Raw genomic sequence first — 20,297 nt, 5'->3', positions numbered from 1 at the left:
ACCTGCAAATGTTTGCTTTATTTAAAAAAAAAAAAAAAAAAAAGAGAGAGAACTTTGACAATTTTTATAATAGTTATGCATAACAGTTTATTGTACCTTTCTTCCTCTCCTATTCTGTATATAGATGGAAATTTATTAATTTAGTTTGAGGTTCATCTTCTCCTTTACAGTCTGTTCAGTGATTGATCTGATTAGCAAACTAGATTTTTTTCAAGGCTATCCATCAGTGCTGGCATCAGCTGAGTTAAACCTTCTAAACTTGCTGCTCTCAACCAGTCATGCAAAATTTCTGTCATAAATACTGAAAGTGCAAACAATGGTTAAATTAGCTGTCTTGCCTTTTTTTGGAAGTCATTTAAGTGGAAATGTACCCTGATACTTTGTTAGGTGGCATGATTAGATGATACTAAATATCAGCGTGTTAACAATTATTGATCTGCCTAACAAGTACATGGAATAGATTGTGAATGAAAAAAAATTAGTGAAGTGTAATAAAATTAGAACTAAAGTGGAGTGCATGTAATATGTGCAATTTTTGAAGCAAATAGTAAAGCTGTTAGTAATACTGGATATAGCCATCTGTTTTAAATATAGTAGTCAATTGTTAAATCATTGCTTTTTCAGAAAGGTAGTAAAATCCATAATACCAAAAGTAAGTCAATGTTTGGAAAATATTTGTTCTTAAAAGAAAATACCATCTGGCTTGTGTTGGCATTCTTGGTTTGTCTTCCAGAGTATGGGCATGTGCAGGTGCTGGCACTTCTACTTGGCGTTTTATCAAGAACACAAATATTCATTCTTGTTAAAATACCGTAAAGCCAGTCATTTGTCATACTTCATTTCTGATGTTTATTTTAGATGTTAGGTATGACGTGAAATTAGTTAAACTAAGTTTTGCAGTGAATGAGCAGATTTGTTGAGGTGAGAAAATAGACTTTAAAAATTGTACTATAGCCTCTGACAAAAAAGGTGCAATGGTCTGAGATGAGTCAGAAGCTCTGGTTTTGGTTGGGTGAAAACACAGTGTCCAGTCTTTACAGTTCCCTTTTATTTGCCTAGCTACTTGTTTTTAAGAAAATTCACCTCGATCTAACATTATCTCTTTGTGTTGGAAAGTTTCTTCTCAAGTTTGAAAAATACCCTGAAGATAATTATTTTAACCTGTGTCATTTTATCTTTGATTAAATATATCTCAAATCTGTTAGAATTGATGACAGAGATGCTTTAACTTGCTGTGCATGGAGTCCATTTTAAACTATCATATGATATCCTAATTAAATAAACAGAGTAAACCTTGTGGTATTGGATGATGTTCTGATGATATAACTAAATAAATTGCTGTCCTCTAAGACTTTTAGGAGACGAGAAGTATTAATTATGTACCTTTTGGTTAGTGGATGAATTTAAGTAATATGGAGGAATGACTGAATCCTGTTTGATTGGTTGGTAGGATTTGTTGGTTAGGATGCCAAATATGGGAAAATTCAAGATCCAGGGTTAGTTTTGTCTTTTTAAAGGGCAGACTTATTAGCAATTCATGGACCTCAGTAACTAGAAAAAAAAATAAATGGGAGAAATATGTCTGTACTTAAGAGAGCTATTATATATGCCAGGTGTGAATGTGACCTTTCTTTGTCTTTCTAAACTTGAAAAGACAAATTGTATCTTTTTAATAGATAAATTAATGGAAAGGAAAATAAATCAGTTAGAGGCATAAATTATTGCATTATAAGCATAATTTGTTTTAATTCTGGAAAAGATGTATGCATTAAACTTTCCACACATTAATACTCATTAAAGTATTTTGTCTATACTAAACAGATTAAAAACAGATTTCTAGAATTACAATTTCCTAAATGATTTGGCTCAGTTACTCATGCTTTAGAGGAACAAATCACCATGCCATAAAATCGGATTTGCTCAATACTTGACAGGAAAAAGCCACATAGATGTGCTGGTTTTGAAAATCAAGGATGTTAAGATATTGATAGATGTTTCCAGAACATATGATATTAATATCTTATTTATTAATAAGATATTAATGAATATTTCCAGAATGATTTTTAAAATCTGTGAAGTTCTAAGGGTAATGAAACTATCGCAACAAATTGTTTCTGATCAGTGAAAATATCAGGTCATTCTTTCAGTTGGGAGAACTGATTGCAAATATGTCAATAACAGGTAGGTTGAACTCAGGAATTGCCAATTCTTCATCACTGCTCATGTTTCAAAAGTTTGTTTGTTTGTTTGTTTGTTTTATTCTAACGACGGGGTTTCCTGATTCTCTTTATGCACTTGCCACCTATATTACTGCCTTTTTATGGCTACAGTTTAAGGGAACTTTGGAGAATTTTGTTTTTAATTCTCTCCAGAAAAAGATTGAGATTAACAAAGAAAACTCCAATATATGAAAGTAAAGCTAGTTCTTCACAGCTTGTGCTCTATGTCTTTGTGACCCATCAACTCTCTTAATCTTGTATTTTGTAGAGATTGGATTATCATCATAACTAAGTCTGTTTTTATTAGGTCAGAACACAGTGCTCTGGATGGTCAGGCATTAAGTTTAATAACGTAGTACCTCTTAGGAGACAAACTTACAAGCAGAGCAAAAAACAAAATATGAATAAAATACAGACTTTACTGAATGAGGAAATTTAAGAATCTGTGACCATGGCAACTCATATAACCATTACTATTCCTTTATTTTCCTAGCAGTAAATCAGGGATGATTTTAATACTATGCMACATTTATGAAGCTTTATGGAGAAAAAGGTCCTGTGATTGTGAAGTACTTACATACTAATAGTTTTTTGCATAGCAACGTTAATGAAATACCTGCCTTCCTGTTTGGTAAACTTCCAGGTTGAGTCATTTATAATAAGAAAAACACTTTCATTTTAAGAACAAGTGAGCCTGATAAATGAAGCATCCCTTCAACAGTCCAACATCATTTTTTCTAAGTTCATTTTAAGCCTTGAATTGAACATTAGCAAATGGTTATAAATTATTATATATACAGAAGCAAAGTGAATAGGTAATCTGAGGAGATGGGTTTATCTACACTCTTGGGTAGTTGCTACCATTTACTCACAGTCTCGCTGTGGTTACCCTTGTGAGGAGAATAGTCAATCAAAGTTGAAGATATAAAATAAAACTGAAAATTGAATTGAAAAGTAATTTTACTTTCAAATGGTTTGCAAATGTAGATGTTAAGCATGAAATGAATGCAGTTAATGACCATAGCTGGGAGAGTTATGCACCTGCTGATCACAGGAGTATTATTATAAATGAGGTTGATTTTCCTGTTGACTACCTCATTTTTCTCAACATGGTCTCATTACTTTTCCATCACATGTCTGACCCTTAGATATGAATACTGAAGCACAGACATAATAAAAATACATTAACTCTTATATAGATTTTTTTAAAATACATCTTTGAAAATCAAGGAAGGTARTACAGATTTTTCTTGTCTTTATAGGTTTAGCATAGGTCGTGGTTTTTGATAACATAAAAAAAAGTTTGAGCTTCACAACAAGTACTCAGTCATTTTACGTGAGAGTTCTAAAATTCCATCTCTTGTCATCAGAGTTATTTCAGATAAGAGCTTTGTCACAGCTTCGTTTGGTTTTATTTTCCAAGAAGTAGTATGGTTTAAAAGTCTGAAAATTATACCAACTCCTGAATAATTCTCCTGAATAATAATAAGTTATTTTACAGAACTTTAAGGCCATCTTCTTTCTCCAAGTTTGCCCTTTCTTGTGTGAATGTTACACCTAATTGCTGCTGTAGACTATAAATACTATTTTAAATTTATTTCCTGAAATGGATTTTAAACTTCTTTAGGTGTGATTGTAATCATATGCTTTACTTCTGTGTAGCATACATGCCATCACAAAAAAAATCATATTATAGACTTGCATTTCAGAGTCTGGTATAAATGTGCACTTTTTAATCTAAATGACTATGTTTTCTGTTGCACTTCAGAATGTAACAGAGCTGCACATATGCTAATGGCCTTTTTATTGCTGAGATACGTGATATTTCTAGAAGGGAGAAAAATAAAACTATTCAAATAAAATAAATTATGAGATTTAAATATATTTCTTGAACTAGTATCATGAAGTAAAATTAAGTTTTTAATGTTAGTTGTTTGGAGATATGCATGACTTAAACTTAAGCTCCTGCTGCTTTGTCATGGCATCATTTAAAGCAGCATTCTCCACTGAGAATTAAACAGTTTCAGTTTCAGCAGGAGTAGAACTTGTGTTTCAGCACTCGGATTACCGCAGCTGTCTGCTCCCTCAGCATAGTTGATTGTACAGCCGTACAGATAACCAGGGAGGTCTAGGGGAGTTTGAGGCACCCACTACTCCACTTCTTTGAGGTTCTTTGGTGCCTCAAATTCTTAGTACCTTTGAACATCAAAATTTAGATTAGATTTAGTAAGTTCCTGAAAAGTACATCCATATGTTTTACATCAAAGGTGTATGAGATGCAAAGTGATGTATGGAATTGCCAAAATTTCTTCAAAAGTAAAGTCAAGCCCTGAATAATACCATTGTAAGACAGTCTGTGGTTCTATTACAAAGCACTCAGCAGGAGCGTTATGGTATTATCCACATAAGCATACACACAGCCAGTACTAAAATCTACTTCAGTCAAACAATAGCAGTGGAAAGGATGTAACATTCTCCCTTGGCATGGAAATGAAAATTCTGTCTTTGAAAAGCATGGAATTTATGTGAGGAACTGCTAATATCCCCAAAAAGACCCACTAGTAGACTCTTCCCTTGTGCTTTGCTTTGCCCACCCATGTAATGAGAATGAACTGATGAAAGATCAGATTTTCTAGAAGGGAAAGCAGAGACACAATAAGTTCTGGAAGGCTGATGAACTTTCCATCTGCTTTGCATGAAGCTCTTTAACAGCTACTGGGGAACAAGCAGGCACTCCTGTGTTTTTGTCARTGGATCTAGTAGAAGCCCCTGATAGCCATGTACTTGCGGTATATTTTGTCCTGAATCCTGTCCTTTGTTGAAATCTTGAATTACCCAACATAAATGAAGTATGGAACTTGTTCTAGAGTTAATGCCATGCTAAGTTGACCTAGGCATTCCTAATAACGTTTCAGGATATTTATCAGCAAGTTTGGGCTGATGGCGTTAAACTGGTTAGTTGCTACACCTAGTCTTTATTAATAAGAAAGTATTTTCAACTAAAAACAAAATTTAAAAGACACACAATTCAAAAGCAAAAGCTAGCATTTAAATCTTATAACTAAATAATTATTTTTTAAAAAAACAGTGACACAAAGTTGTTTCTACTAATTATCTGTCATCTTCTGAGAGGGGGTACTAACTACAGAGAAATACCCATCTGTTAGAAATAGACTTGTTCAGAAATAATAGGTAAATTAATCATGATTTCCCCATACAAATTGCAACCTTTAAAGTAATGTCTATTCTATAGTATAATGTGGTGGGACTGGTGGGGGATATCAAGATTGTGCTGCCCCCAAGTACTGAAGGGAGCAGAACATAAAAATGAGCTTCTTTATCMGTTTAAAGCAAACCTAATGTTTGTGATCATGGTCTGAATCTATTAGAGGTGTTCAAATTCGGTGTCCTTGGTGTCACTAAGTGATGACCTGAGTAGTGAGGAATAAACTTGTGTATTACAATTTGCATTTGAAGATATGTGCTCAATAAGTGAAACAGACAGACAACGTTTTGTGTCTGGCTTTAAGGCAACAAAGAGTCTATATAAAATGACAGATGAATTTTTAGAAAAAGAAAGTAAATAATGTTTTTCTGTTTAGCAGGTGACTGTATGTCCCAAGGGAATGCAAGCTTAAGGGGCAGAAACAAGCACAATTATTAAAGGCTATTGGGTTCTCAGTTCATACAAATTGCATCCTTTCATAGTTTGAAGGGCTGTGGAAAGCTAGTGAAGAGTATAGACTGTCAAAATAAAATTAGCATGTAAAGTGATTTCATATATGCAGGAATATAGCAACCAAGTTTGAATTTGAAAAAGAAATCTCATTACTCATCTCGTAAAAGAAGTAATTCTTAAATTCCATATTTGCTATCACTGCCATAAAGGTTCTGCATATGAATAATATTTTTTTTGTGATCACCCAAAGATACTGAGTTAGTGAATAGACAAAGATCCATTACTTCTTTCTTGTTTTTTCTTTTACAGGATAACTGATTTAGGAAATATTAAAAGAAGATTATATTTATCAACAGTCCACAAGGAGTTGTCTGTAACCCCTCTGCATGCAAAAATCCCTCTTTTTATGATCAAGCGCAAAATAGTAGGTACTTTGGGAATATTCCTTAAACCTGTAGTTGAACATACTTTTTTTTATCAGAAGGATTTTATATAAATTTACAGACCTGTTCAAGTTAATGTGTTTGTTTTAGAATTCTGTTCCTGCTGATTCAAGAAATAGGTATGTATCCCTTCTACTGCATGGTATCAGAATCGCTTAGCAGTTCTACTCTTCTGTCCTTCTTCTAACATTGAGAGTTCATTCCCCTTTCCAAGATTAGTTTTATTTGTGACATTTTTATTTCTCACTTTTGCTATCTATTCAGTCCACATGCAATTTCTCAATCTCCCTGATTGTTCCTCATTATAGTGCTCCTATTCATGTGTACCCCTCCATTAGTGAACTTTTATAATGTTCACTGGAGTTATAGGTAGACTGATGGTTATTTTCATGTGCTTTTCCAGATTCTTGAATGTATAAAATGATGTATATTTCAAAGTGATTAAAATAGAACAGCAGACTTCACCTTCTTCCCTGAAAACCCCAGTTCCTAGCCTCGTCATATATTAATACCCAGCAGAAAACCTGATAGTTACTATATACCTTGTAAAGACTCAAGAGTCTCAAATACTGCTTTAGAGTATCATTTGAAAATGAGAGTATTTCGATTTCAAGTATTCTAAAATAAAAATGTTTGCTTAGAGAAATCGACAATGCTTAGAATATGCTAAGTCACTGGATTTAAGGTTAGATATGAGAGAGAATATTTTACACAAACCTCTGAAGTTGTAAGGACTTATTTTAAGATAGTTTAGATGAAGGCAGCTGAGATAATTTTAGATTTCAGGAGTTTTCTACTTTCTTGGAATAATTTTTTTTTTTTATTTTATTTTTTTTAATTAAAGTGCCTCAGACCATACCCCTGAAGTTGCCCTTAATTGAAGATCCACTGAAATAAAATTATTTTCTTCAATGTAATTTCAGTTACTTAGCCTTGGTATCAGGCTGCCACAAATGTTTCAGATTTAAAGTATATGTTACTGTACACTAAATTCAATCAGAATATGAACTTCTGCTACGGATTTTAATTTAGATAATAAATCATTCATCAGAGATCTGTCTAAATGCTCTGATCAGTTTTAATGACAAAATATTTTAATAACCATAATCTCTGACCTACTCTTTAAAGAATATGTCTACATTTTTTAGCATATTGGAATATAGAGCCATCTGTTTTCTTTTAAATAGTTATATCTCTTTTTATTGTATCTTTTACTTAGGGAATATGTTACTTTTAGTGATTAGATAGCTCTTTTACATGGCTATGAACGTTTAACTTATTTTATACATACGCTGATCATTATTATCAGTAAGGTTGGTTATAAAAGGAAAGTAATTTGCTCTGTGTTTCATCAGTGGAACAGAGCTTACATTTTCATATGCTAGCTTCCTCTGTGTTGTGTTGTTATAAATTATGCTATTTTTCAGCCTCAGCAGTAGACTTAGAAATATCAGTAGTAATTAAAAACTGTGTTTTCCTTTCCATTGCACAGTGTCTTCATAATGAGTATTCTTTACCTTCCAAAATTTCAGATTTAGAAACTGAATAGTAATGGATACACAGGTCTTGATTTATGCACCTAAATATTTTCTTTAAAAATATTTACCACTGGGCATTTATAAAACAGTACCTTTAGTTTGACTTCATAAGGAGATGAGGCATATGTAATCGTTACGTCTCACAATTGTTCTCCATTAATAAAACTTCAGCCCATTGGTCAATTAAAACTAAATTTTGCACATAGGTAGTCATATCAAATGTGTTTCAGTTCTGCAACTTTCATGGTAAAGATTGTCTTTCTCCTGAAGTCAGTCTCCCTTTATTTCCCTATTACAGAAGATGTGTTAGCATGAGATCATTCCTTACTAGATTTAAGAATCTACAAGGAGAAGAATTCTTAGGAACACCTCAACAGTGAGCATATGTGTTTTTAAAGATCAGAGAATCCATCTGAAAGACATAAAGCCACAATGAATCGTATTTTGTTAGTTCTAGTGGTGGAACTACTTGCTTTATGTGAAACTTCCTTTTTTCCTAGGAGGATACTGAATTGTAGTATGGTCCACATGCAAGATAAACGTCTGTAATTACTCATTTCTGTATTATAATAAGATGGCTGTATGGAAGTATTGAATGGCAAAAAATTGAAAATGAGAGAATTTAGAGCTATTGGAGCAGTGCAGGAAAGTGTATTACAGTGATGTTACAGTCGTCTAGTAGTGTATGCTGACACAAATAKAAAAATTATCTGAAGAGAATTAAAACATATATTTAAGTAGGAATTGTAGTCAGTTATAACGGTCTGATTTGTTCTTCTGGGATATCTTTGCAGGAATGGATGGCATTTATCATTCTCAACCTTTCCAATCTGAACATAACTTTTCCTTATTACAAAAAAGAAGTTGTTTTAAAATATTATGAAATACTGATATCTTGTCCGTACTAGAAATTTGCATTGTAGCTTGGAATGTGGAAGGGACACAAACTCTAGAAGGGCCATTTTTCATGAAATGCAAAAAAAAAAAAAAAAAAAATTATCTTAAAGATATCAAAATATCTTTCAGTGTAGTCTTTGGAGCACTTAAGCTGCAGTAACATTCAATAATGAAGTAAGATTTAGTATTATTTAAATTGTATTGTATTATTGAATATTATAAATATTATAAATATTATAATGAAACAAATATGAAATAATACTGAATAATAAAACCTTTTTTCTAAGAAATTCTTCAGTGAATATATTTTCTCACAAATTGCTTACTTAGAAATAGCTGGAGAATATCTAGTAGATATGCTAGGTAACAAAGCTCATTTGGACTGCTAGTCTCTAGATCAGATGTACAATTATTGATTTGTTTGTATAAATGTTGTAAGTACAAGTACAGTGATAACTTTTTTTAATAGCAAAAATGTCATGCATTATGAATCATAGTCTGTGAGAGTCTAATATTCAATACAGGCTTATAGGGAATTATGTACTAATGCTCCTCCGCGATGATTAGTGATTGGGTTTATTGTTTTATTGTTTATTTATTTCTCTTTTCTAGTGGTGCAATATGTGTATTGACTTGGTAGCATTCACCAGTGAAATATTCAGAGGAGCTGTCTTCCAGTCTTTGGATGGAATTATTATTTCAGCTAACTGTAAACTGAGAAAGATCTTCACTTTAAAAAACAAGCCTCAAGATACAGCTGAGGAAGATGGTGTGGTATAATTACTGTGTGGTCGTAGTCATATTACAAAATCAAGAGCTTCATCACTGATTTTGCAATTTGGAAGATTATGTGATTTAAGGAAAATTAAAGTGACAGCGTAGCATATTAAATCTACTAGTCTTGGATTTAGGTGATGAATTAAATACGTATATTCACATCTCTTTTGAGCATTGACTTCTTCATTTGAAATATTTTATTGAAGGAATTCTGGCAAAATCTGTCAAGTAGAAAGCTAGTTTTAAAGATGATTTCTTATGCTGACAGAAAGCTGATGTTGGCCAAAAAGAGGGTATCTGAAAAGAAGGAAAAATATTCAACTTAGCAGCATTTGACTGTTTCCCTGGTTTTCTCTGTCTTAGAGCTTAACAGCTGATGAAGAATTTTTTTTCTTTAACTAGTCCAAGACAAAGCTRTGGCAAAACAGTATTATTTGAAGCAGACCTATGAAACTCGCATAAATACCTTTCTGTCATCCTTAGTCCATTTGTCCTTAATGGATTCTTGATCATTGGGAAGGTAATATTGGTGGTGAACTGAAAAATGAGAGATATAAATTTGTAATAGAGCAGGGTATTGATCAAAGGGTACTGATCTCCCAACTAGCATTGTAGTCCTGAATCATCATTTTCCGAAGCAGAGAACTGCATTCCTTGCTGATCTTTGCTGTAATAGAGAAGGAATTGAAGAAGTACAGAACTTTCTTATTTAGATAGAGCCTAAGTTTAGTTCAGCTTCAAATTTCATTCAGATTTTCATTATTTGACTTTTGAAGGACGCTCCAGAAAAAATGGTTCCAGTTTTGAAGGAGAGAGAGTTACCAGTAGTTTTCAGTATTGGCTATGGAAATGCTGGCTTACTTAAACAAAAACTCAAAACTATTTCACGATGAATATTTGTGATTATTGTTAGCATGAAGTGTAGATACATACAAGATAATCAACTAGCTTTGGACTTTACTTTGGATATAGAAAGATTTTAAGTGGTCATAAAATCTATCTTCCATTTGAAAGACTGAGGCCAATAARGAAAAGTGTATGATGATTGTGGTTACTTCTCCTTTTTTTTGTTGATGATAGATATTCATTTAAAAACTCTAAAGAGAGAGTCCGATAAATTCTCAGCAGAAACTGCAGTTAAAGGATTCACTGACTTTAATTTAATTCCGTCACTGGATTGTTTTCTCTGATCCATTCTACATAGTTTTTAAATGTATATAAATGGTCTGAAAGAGTTCCAAAATTCAGAGTGAAATGTAGTTAACATAGTGAGTAGACATTTCTAATAAATTGTGTGCATGGTAAAGTAGTGTACTTTTAATTACCGGATTATCAATTGTATGATTATTGCATGGCTGGTGGGCATTAATGTTTTCTGTATGCTTATGAATTTCCTTATCTAGGCAAGTCTTACAATTAGGCTACAGCTCATGGTTTGGAGAYATTAAAATAGCCTTATAGTGCATTCCAATTACAGATGAACARTATATACATTTTTTAATTAATTTTCAGTTAAGAATCACAGCTTGTTGAAACTGATTTCCTCTCAGATGTATGGAACCAAATCAGTTTAGCTCTACTGGATGTAATGACATTATAATGTGTAATCGAGTTCTTTGCTCATGTCTCCTCAGTGGTGGGAACTGTGGTTTCAAGGCATATCATGGTTGTTACTCTTCCATAACAGTTCACATACACCATCTTTTTATTCTTATAAATGATAGCAAATGGAAAGGAGGAACCATATACTCTGGAAATTTTTTTGTGTATGAGATCACAGATGGAATAGGAAAGAAGAATTCATTTTCTCTGCCCTATAGTATTGAGACATAGAAGATTGACATATATGTAGTTTCTGTTGTCTATAGTAATTCAAAGGTTATAGTATACATATTTGTTTTATTACTAAGCATTGTCTCACTGTATTAAATGCTCTACACAYGTAGTGAAAGAAATGGTATTTAGTACTTGTCATAATAAACTAGTTAATAAAAATACGTCCACTATTGAAATACGGTGTGGAGCACTTGCTGTTAGATTCTCAATACTTCATCCATTATTCAGGTTTGGTTTGGGGGTTATTTTTTTCCTGTTCTTATCCCTGGAGAAGAGGTTAATAATATTCATCCCCTTAGTCTGGCATTATAGAAATTGGAAAGAAGTCACATCAGAACGTCCCAAATGTTTCTGACACTAGAACCTTTGCTTTCTATATTGATTATCAAAGAGAAAGCAGAAGTAATTGGATCATATTCTACTGGTCTGTCTTGTCACAGGTAGAAAGGCACTAACAGCTTTTCAGTTTTCAAAAGAAGTATAATGGTGTCCAGGAGTTTGSAACTAAAGCTTGGCAAATTTATTTACTGTGGCTGTTAAAGCCATTCTTCCCCCCCCCCTTTTTTTAATATAAAGTTTTTGGCCTAAAAAACTCAACAATATAATTCTAAAATTAACATATTTATTGTTTTTAGGTAAACAATTGTAGCAAATTTTTCAAGTCACTATAATCTATTAATTTATTTTATAATCATATGAACTGTAGCATATATAAGCTAATAAATAATAGATGTAATTTAATTCTGGTGTGTATCAACTTTCAAAAAAGTAAATCCCATGTTTTTGATTCTAGATGTGTATGTTGTTCCATTTGCACCTGCTGAGCCTACAGATGTTATTCCTCGAAACTGCCAATTAAATACGGATGTGCCTCAAGTTACACAGTTGCTGAACTTGACTAAAATTCACAAGCCAGAAATAAAATGCAGGAGCCATCCCATAACAATGGAAGAAACAGGTATTTTGTTGTATTAAATATTGTGAATGTATTTTGTACATATAACAGATATTACAAATAACAGACATTTTTCTACGAAAGTATATGTTAAGAGTTCCAGAGACTTAAAATAAGAAATTACAAACCTTGCGGAACGCTAGTATCATGCTTACGTAGACACGTCTGTTCTGTAGTTTGAGACCTATGCGCAGCCTGAACAATTCTGATTCAGGCATGGGATTTGAATAACAATAACAATAATTTGAATAACATAATAATAATTTGAATAAYGATATCTTTGAGTATTTGTGTTCTGAATGCATGTTTAAATTTGATGGTTCAGTTTTTACATTTTTAAGAGTATATTTGAATGTTCTTGTTTTCAGTAACAAAATTCTTATAACAAATTCTTATAATGTGACCAAGCATAGTATATTCAGCTTATGCTCTGAAAAGGAAAATCCTGTCTTACTGATGTCTCAGAATTATTTGAGTGTCTCAGTAAACTAGAAGGCAATAAAACATATAATTTAGACTTTGACAGGGTTGTGTAGGAGAGATTTACTAAAGCTGGGCAGTCATGTGTGAAGAGACAAACTATTGACTTGGATAAAAACTAAGAGACCAAAAGCAAACAGTAGGATAAAACTGTAAATTTTCCTTATAGCTGAAGGGTAACAACAGGAGACCTCTGAAGCTTTGTGCTAGGTTCTGTATTGTTTAGTATAGTTATGAATATTCTGAAAAGAGACATGAATAGTGTAGGGAGCAAAATTTCCAGATGATACAGAAATGTTAAATTAGTCAAGAGTGGGACTACAGAGAGGTTTAAACATGTAAAATAGGCGATCCCTTACTACTATATAGGCAACAATACAGAGCAAGTGACATGCCAGAAATGCCTATTTGTCTTAAAATGGAGTTTGTTTTCTATTTTTTTTGTTTCCTTTGCCACTGTGTTGAAAAGTTACGAGTTTGGGACCACTGTACTAGGTAAACAGCTAACATGATAACATGTAAAATGCTTAACTTTGATAAAGAACTTCACATGAGAGAAAAATGTTAACTACAGTTAAGCTTTAAAGTGACAAATGACTCAAAAGTAGATTACCATGACCATAGATACAGCTCAGTAGAATTCTCAATATACTTACAGTTTAAAAAACTTAAAATACAGGATAGCAGAAAATTCAACTACATTTGAAATGGAAAAGGTATCAAACCTTTAAGTAGTTCGGTTGTGCGTTATCTGAAATACTTTGTACATTGCTAGTTAACCCATCTCTAAACATTTTGTAGACAGAAAAGGGATTCAAAGAGGAGCAGGATGAAAGAATAATTTTCACATGAAGATACACTGAAAAGCTTAGAAGAAATTAGCTTACGGGAGTTTATAAAATAATTAGTGATACGAAGAAAGTTGATAAAGAGCTGTTTTTTCTGTCTCATGGCACAAAAATAAGACATCATTTGATATGATAATACAGTCAGTAATTAAAAACTGATAAAAGGAAATACCTCATTACAAAGAATATGATTAAAATATGGAATGTACTATCAAAATAAGCTGGTGAAGTAAGGATATTCGTACAATTCCAAAATCTTTTGGATATTTTTATGGTAACAGTAATATCCATGGTAATTATACTTACTGCTAGAAAAAAAAGTTAAAAAGTTTGGAGTTTTGCCAACATTAGTGTAAGAACTAAGTGCAAGACGAATTATTTCATAAATCTCTGCTGAAAACTTCTTGTGCCATTTCTGAATGATTTGGATTTGACCATTATTGGAAACAGAAGATTGGCCTGTTGATCAGTAGTCAGATTTATCTAAAGCAAATGCCATTACACTTTTCAATATTTTGATTCAAAATATTAATTCATTCTATATRTTTTTTGATTTTAAACAATTTTGTAATGAGAAAGATCTTCATTAAATAACAGTAATAGAGTAAGAGACATAGATCATTTCTGTTCATTATAAAGTTTGTAATTGTAGCAAAACAAAAAGTAGTCTTTAAAATGTGATTTAGCATAACTAAGTAACAAATTAAACAATTTTAACTATTGACAGTCTTTTCAAATTGAATCTGAAAAGCCAATTATTTGTAGTTTTGGATAAAAATCCAAGCTATTGCTGAATACATTGAAAGTTTTATTGATATTTTTAATTTAAGGTTTAAGGACACTGTGATATATTGCAGTAAAAGATCATTTGAAGAAATGTTAAGCGAACCTTTAATTATTTTTATATTGGGATTAAAAATTCATCCTGAAACTTAGAGTTACATCTGTCCATTGTTTGGCAGTGTTGTATATGAGAAGATAGAATCCTGTTGAGCAGTATCTCCCGTTTAATATCATAAATACAAATACACAAACTATTGAGGTAGCATCTAACTGTAGACCTTGCTGTGTTTGGAAATCTTTGTCTGGTGTCCTGTGTTAACTCTGATAAAATCAGTAGAAAAGCAACAGTAAGCTTAAAGGAAGATCCAGGATAGTGTGCACTTTCACAGTCCGTGAATTGTGATTGGATACAAGCGTGGGGGAAAATAGTCTCTGGAACATTACTAATGATCTGAAATATTTTCTCTACCATAAAAATACATTCAAATGCATTTTAGTATTTGCTTCCAAAGCAGAAAAAAAATGCATGGACATTGAATTGATTCTTTTTTTAATTATTTACTAATATTGCTGTAGTAGTTTTTCCAAAATTAATAGCATGCTGTGGCTTCTAAGTGAACATTTAGAAGTCATTTCATTGAATTACAGCCTGTTCAAGAACAATATTTTGAATGCTTTCACTGACATTAATAAAGCCAGCATGTGTCCAGTAAGTTATTGCATCTAATTTGTCTAAAATGTTACACTGCTAATTCCTTCCAACTCTCATATAAAGTAACGGTGGATAGCCAGTGTAGTAGCTGTAGGAAGTCATTTTTTTTTTTTCATTAATGGGACTTAATTTTAATTGAAYCAAGTTGGTCATGGAAGGTGTTCAGTTCAGCTCACTACCAACAWTATGTCGTGGTCCACTAAGCACAAATCAAAACCAGTAATTTAGTTAAAATGAGTGCTTTGTTTGAATAAGTACCTTAATTTCTAGGTCAGCAACATGAGATTTTTCTCACTCATAGCAAAGAAAGGGCAGCCATATTTAATTTAGACTCCATTCTTTATATGTAAGACTAGAAAAAAAATCTAAAAATCTTTAATTTTTCTCTGCTTCGTTATTGGCTGCTGGCCTGCTAAGGTATTTCGTTTTCTCATTCCTTTATATCACTTTTTATAAGACATTGGTTCTTCATATTAAAACAAGGTAGTAGATCATTTTTTGAGAAGGAAGTGCTTAGGAGTAGGTCTGATCAGGCAAAATTAGATGAAGAATACATTTCCAATGCATCTTCATCAGTGAACATAATTTTAGAAGTGGTACTCTAGAGAAAGAACATACATTTTTATTCCCCTGTTTTAGTACATTCTCAGTCCTTGTGTGTGACAGGTTTCTTATCTTCACTGTTTGAATTCTGCAGATAGTTGTTTCCATTATTTGTATTGAAATACTCTAGAAGTGTCAGGGGGACACGGACAAACTCTTTTCAGTTGTCCTGTGTGACAGGACAAGAGGCAATGGGCAGAAACTGAAGCACAGGAAGTTCCACCTGAACGTGAGGGGGAATTTCTTCCCTGTGAGAGTGACACAGCACTGGAAGAGGTTGCCCAGAGAGGTTGTGGAGTCTCCTTCTCTGGAGATGTTCAAGGCCTGCCTGGATGCAACCCTGYCTAACATGCTGTAGGTGATCCTGCTGAGCAGGGAGGTTGGACTAGGTGATCTCCAGAGGTCCCTTCCAACCTTACTGATTCTATGATTCTGTGAAATAAATATCCAAAGTATTGACTAAAGATGTAAGAGAAATAAAATATGGTGAATTACAATTACTGATGAAGTTTAATATTATAAAGAAAAAGACAAAAATATTTTGAATGAAATAATTGTTTGAGAACAGTCTTGATAAAATGATGTATCTTAAAACACTTTTCTATCCATTTTCTTCTATTTTCTTCAAACATCTTTTCTTCTATTTTTACCAGAATATGAAAAAAAAAACAGCTCATTAAGATTTTATCATCTGCACTTATCTACCATGCTGATGCTCTTTCAGATTGTTAACTTTTGCCCTTCCTCGATACCACTTATTGGTAATGGCAATCTCTGTCCTATGGCAGCTGAAAATACTAGGAGGGGTTTCTTTATTTTTACTTAGTAAATGTTTCAAGGACTTTACTTCAGCTGGCTTCAGTTATTTTGTATGCAAGTACCACCATTGTAATACTGAAGGACAAATAATATTTTTAGAGTATTCTTTCCCTACAAGTAGTCAAACCATAATTCTGATGTGAAATTTGATACAAGTTTGCTTTTGAAATAGCAGGGGAAACTTTGGAATTCAGCATTTCAGTAACTGTAGTAAAAAAATCAGTATTTTTTTGGCTGGGTTGTCAAAGAGAGATTCTAAAATTTCAATGAATACTATAGTGTCAGTGATATATCTAAACAGAAAAATGAGTTTTTATTTAAAGTAAGACTTTTAGTGAACCTTCACATTTTACTATCTAAGATACAAAGATGTGTAATCCTTAGTTACACAGTATAACAGTGGTAACATCCCTGATCTCCATGAAAATGAAATACCTTCAGCCTAATATTTAATCTTATTTTTAGTGCTGTGAACATAGCATGAGTTTTTCTGGACATGCATTTCAAAGTTCAGAAGTCAGGCCTTTTTGAAAATAGAAGCTCTGGCATGTTTAAGTACATTTTAATTAGTAGGTATTCTTTTTATCCACTAAACTTTTTGTTTATTTGATAATCAAAAGCCCAAATTATTTTTAGTCTTGTCTACTTTTAATTACATCTATTATTTCATTATGCCAGATGACTGTTATGTGTTGATGTAGGTAATTAATTGCAGTCAATTAGTATGTTCATAAAGAGTGATTTTCATGCAAATCAGCTTTTATAATTGGAGCTAACAGTGTCCCAAGGTAGTCAGCAAATTAAAGAAATTGATGTTAAACCAAGATGGGTCACCTAATCTTGTGAAATGGCAGCTGTTAGCAGCAACCAAATGTCACAGAAGAAAGATGAGAAAAAGAAGCTTATGGCAGAACAGAGCTTCTTTTGTGATTATTATTACTAGTAAATTATGCTATTTGGTGGCCTTTTTAATGCTTGACTTTTTTAAAAATTTCTTTGATAAGATTGGAAGCAAAGACAGCTTTAATTCAAGATTAAACAATTCTATGAAAAATGTTTAAAAGAATCTAAAAAATGTTTTGTTTCTACTTTGTTGTTCTATGTAGGTGTCAGATCTCAAAAGTGAGATAGAAATTTACCATTTCAGTTACAGCAGGAAAAATACCTCAAATATACTGTAAGCTTGTAAGTCATACCTTGACAGTCTTGCCTCAGTTTTACTGTGTTATTTACTAGTTAGAGTTGGAATTTTTTCCTATTACAAGTTAGATTTTCACTAATGTTCTCTACCAGTTACACACAAGAAAAATTACACATTTGTTTATAAATATCCTCTATTAAAATAACTCTCTAAAACAGATTAGAAATACAGCTATATAATGGAACAAAAGTTTCTTACTTCTAAATTGACATTCTTTTATAAAATGTGCTTTTATTTTGAGTATTAAGATAGTGAACTCTGACCACATATTTATAGAAATTATGCTATAAGGGAAGATATGTTTTATGTATGTATAGTATGTGTAATTCTTTTATTTTTGTTGATTTGAAAAAGTATTAATATTTTTAAAGTTCTGTAATACATTTTTAAAACTATGATCAAGCTAAAACAATTGTGTAAAACAAGTTTGGAAATATCTTTCAGGTCTCTTGATTAATAGAAGACAAGGCAGTATACGGAGCAGTAAAACTCAGGATGTGTCACACATTGCTTTTGGAACAAAGATCCTTGGACCTCCCCCATCTTCAACCAGAAGAGTCAGTGCTAGGGTATCTGGAGAGGTAAGGCTTAAATTATCAAAAAATTAATAGCACTTGTGTAAAGGAGGAGTTTATCTCAGAACTGATGTGAGGCTGCATCAAGAGTACAGTGTTCAGTCTCAGGCCTCCAATACAAGAGAGATTGACAAACCGGAGAACTTCCAGTGTGGAGCGCAACTAAAATACCTGGGGTTTGGAGCACGTGACATATGAAGAAAAGCTGAAGGAGTTGCATTTGTTCAGCCTGCAGAAGAGAAGGCTGAAGAGTCTAATTGCACTTCTCAACTGTGTAATGGAGAGTTATAGAGAAGAAAGGGCCAAATTTTTGAGATGAATAGTAAAAGGATTGAAAGGATGAGAGGGAGCAGTTGCAAACTGCAGTAAGAGAAGCTGTGATTGGATATAAGGAAAAACAAGAGTGGTTAAGTACTGCAACAAGGCCACTGTGCAACTGTGGGATTTCCATTCTTAAAGCATTGAAAATTTGACTAGATAAGGCTTTGAGCAACCTGATCTAGTTTCAGCATTAGCCCTGCTTTGAGTGGGCAGTTGGACTAAAGGTACCCAGCAGTGTCCTCTTACTGAAGTTACTCTGTAATTCCTTACAATTCTTATTTTTCTGAATTTTTCTTTAACAGCTTACTGGGGTGTAGATTTTTTTTTCCATAGTGTAGATCATTTTTTCTTGGGATTAGAGCCATGATTCAAAAAAGAAACAGTATTTAGATACACTGTCAGTGGATAATAGCCATATAGAAGCTCATTTGGTGCTGTCAGTCACAATGCCAGGRAAGCAATTGGTTTTATTCTACTAGCAAGCAATGCACAGGTGCTAGGAATCTGTTGAGGAGCATGAGTTCCAATTTAAAAGACTTACAAAGGGACCTGGCCAAAGGAAGAAGGCAGGTGTGGGCTATTCTGTAGGAAGTCAGCTGAAAGGAAGGTTTGGAACATTTATTTGGAAAACAAATTCAATCCAGAACTGGTATTCAGTTTCGAGTATTTTGAAAGTTCTTCCTTTTTTTTATTTTTCATTAAGAAAATGATATCTTTCAAGGTAACAAAGACTACGGGTAGGCAGACTAATAGATCCTGCCGACTTCAAAGCTTAGAAAAGGGAAGTGAAGTTCTACAAGATGCTGAGGAGTCAGAACTATCGTTCTCACCATGCAATGAATCTCTAGATCAAGGAGGCAAAAGAAATACTCACCGGACAACTAAAARTGTACATCAAAATGGTAAGAAGCTAAAGTAAATATGTAAACAGTTCACAAACTGCCAAAATTTTTGCATAATTTCTGATTCTCTAAAGTAAGACTCAATTCTCTGTTTTTCAGATTTTTTTTTTATTTAACTTGTTAATTACTGAAGATATTTGTATTAAATAACAGCTGGCTCTTCTGTATGAGTTTGAACAAAGCTCATTTTCTCTGCAGGTGTTTTGTGTTATAAGTGTTTGAGCCAGGGACCACCACCACCTCGTGGCAGTAGCTASAGAGTATGCATATACTTTTCCTTCCCTCATGCTGTGTATATAAATGTGATAGTGTAGTGTAGTGCAAAGCTCCTTCATTGTTCTTGATTGTTTTGCAGACTTTTCATTTCATCATTCAGCTTCATCTGAGAATTGTGATAATTCATTTTTATTTTGTTTTAAAATAACATGATCTCGTTATTATTATATTCCTTGTTATTTAACTTTTTTTTCTTCTACTGTTGCTTTTCCTCACTAAAACCAGCATGGGTGATTGGTTTGACCCRTGGTCATTTTCTTCTGTTCTTCTTATAGTCTGTTCTTAAAATTTCTATAGCTTGCCTTCCTCTATAGYCAGTGTTCAAGTTTAACTTTCTTGTGATTGTCATGTTCCTGCTGCCCAAGAAGTTCCTTATAATGTTTGGAAGATGTTTGTATCCTAGGATATTGCTCCATGTGCTGCTCTTTCATGC

The 20,297-nt window shown here is 32.8% G+C and overlaps 1 protein-coding gene across 4 annotated transcripts in view; it reads left to right on the top strand.

The window, feature by feature from the left end:
- The window catches only part of CFAP20DC (CFAP20 domain containing), a 90,880-nt gene that overhangs the window by 17,795 nt on the left and 52,788 nt on the right, over positions 1 to 20,297 (top strand). For all 4 annotated transcript variants that reach the window (XM_085309803.1, XM_085309804.1, XM_085309802.1 and 1 more), the window contains 5 exons: positions 6,208 to 6,322; positions 9,389 to 9,545; positions 12,183 to 12,347; positions 18,235 to 18,371; positions 19,408 to 19,588. In XM_085309803.1, the coding sequence (XP_085165929.1) occupies positions 6,208 to 6,322; positions 9,389 to 9,545; positions 12,183 to 12,347; positions 18,235 to 18,371; positions 19,408 to 19,588 (755 nt within the window). The remainder of the gene's footprint in view (positions 1 to 6,207; positions 6,323 to 9,388; positions 9,546 to 12,182; positions 12,348 to 18,234; positions 18,372 to 19,407; positions 19,589 to 20,297) is intronic.

Source organism: Rhea americana, unplaced genomic scaffold (assembly GCF_003343005.1).
Source record: "Rhea americana isolate MKP2758 unplaced genomic scaffold, rheAme1 scaffold_303, whole genome shotgun sequence".
Taxonomy (NCBI): domain Eukaryota; kingdom Metazoa; phylum Chordata; class Aves; order Rheiformes; family Rheidae; genus Rhea; species Rhea americana.
This window is presented reverse-complemented; position numbering and strand designations above follow the sequence as displayed.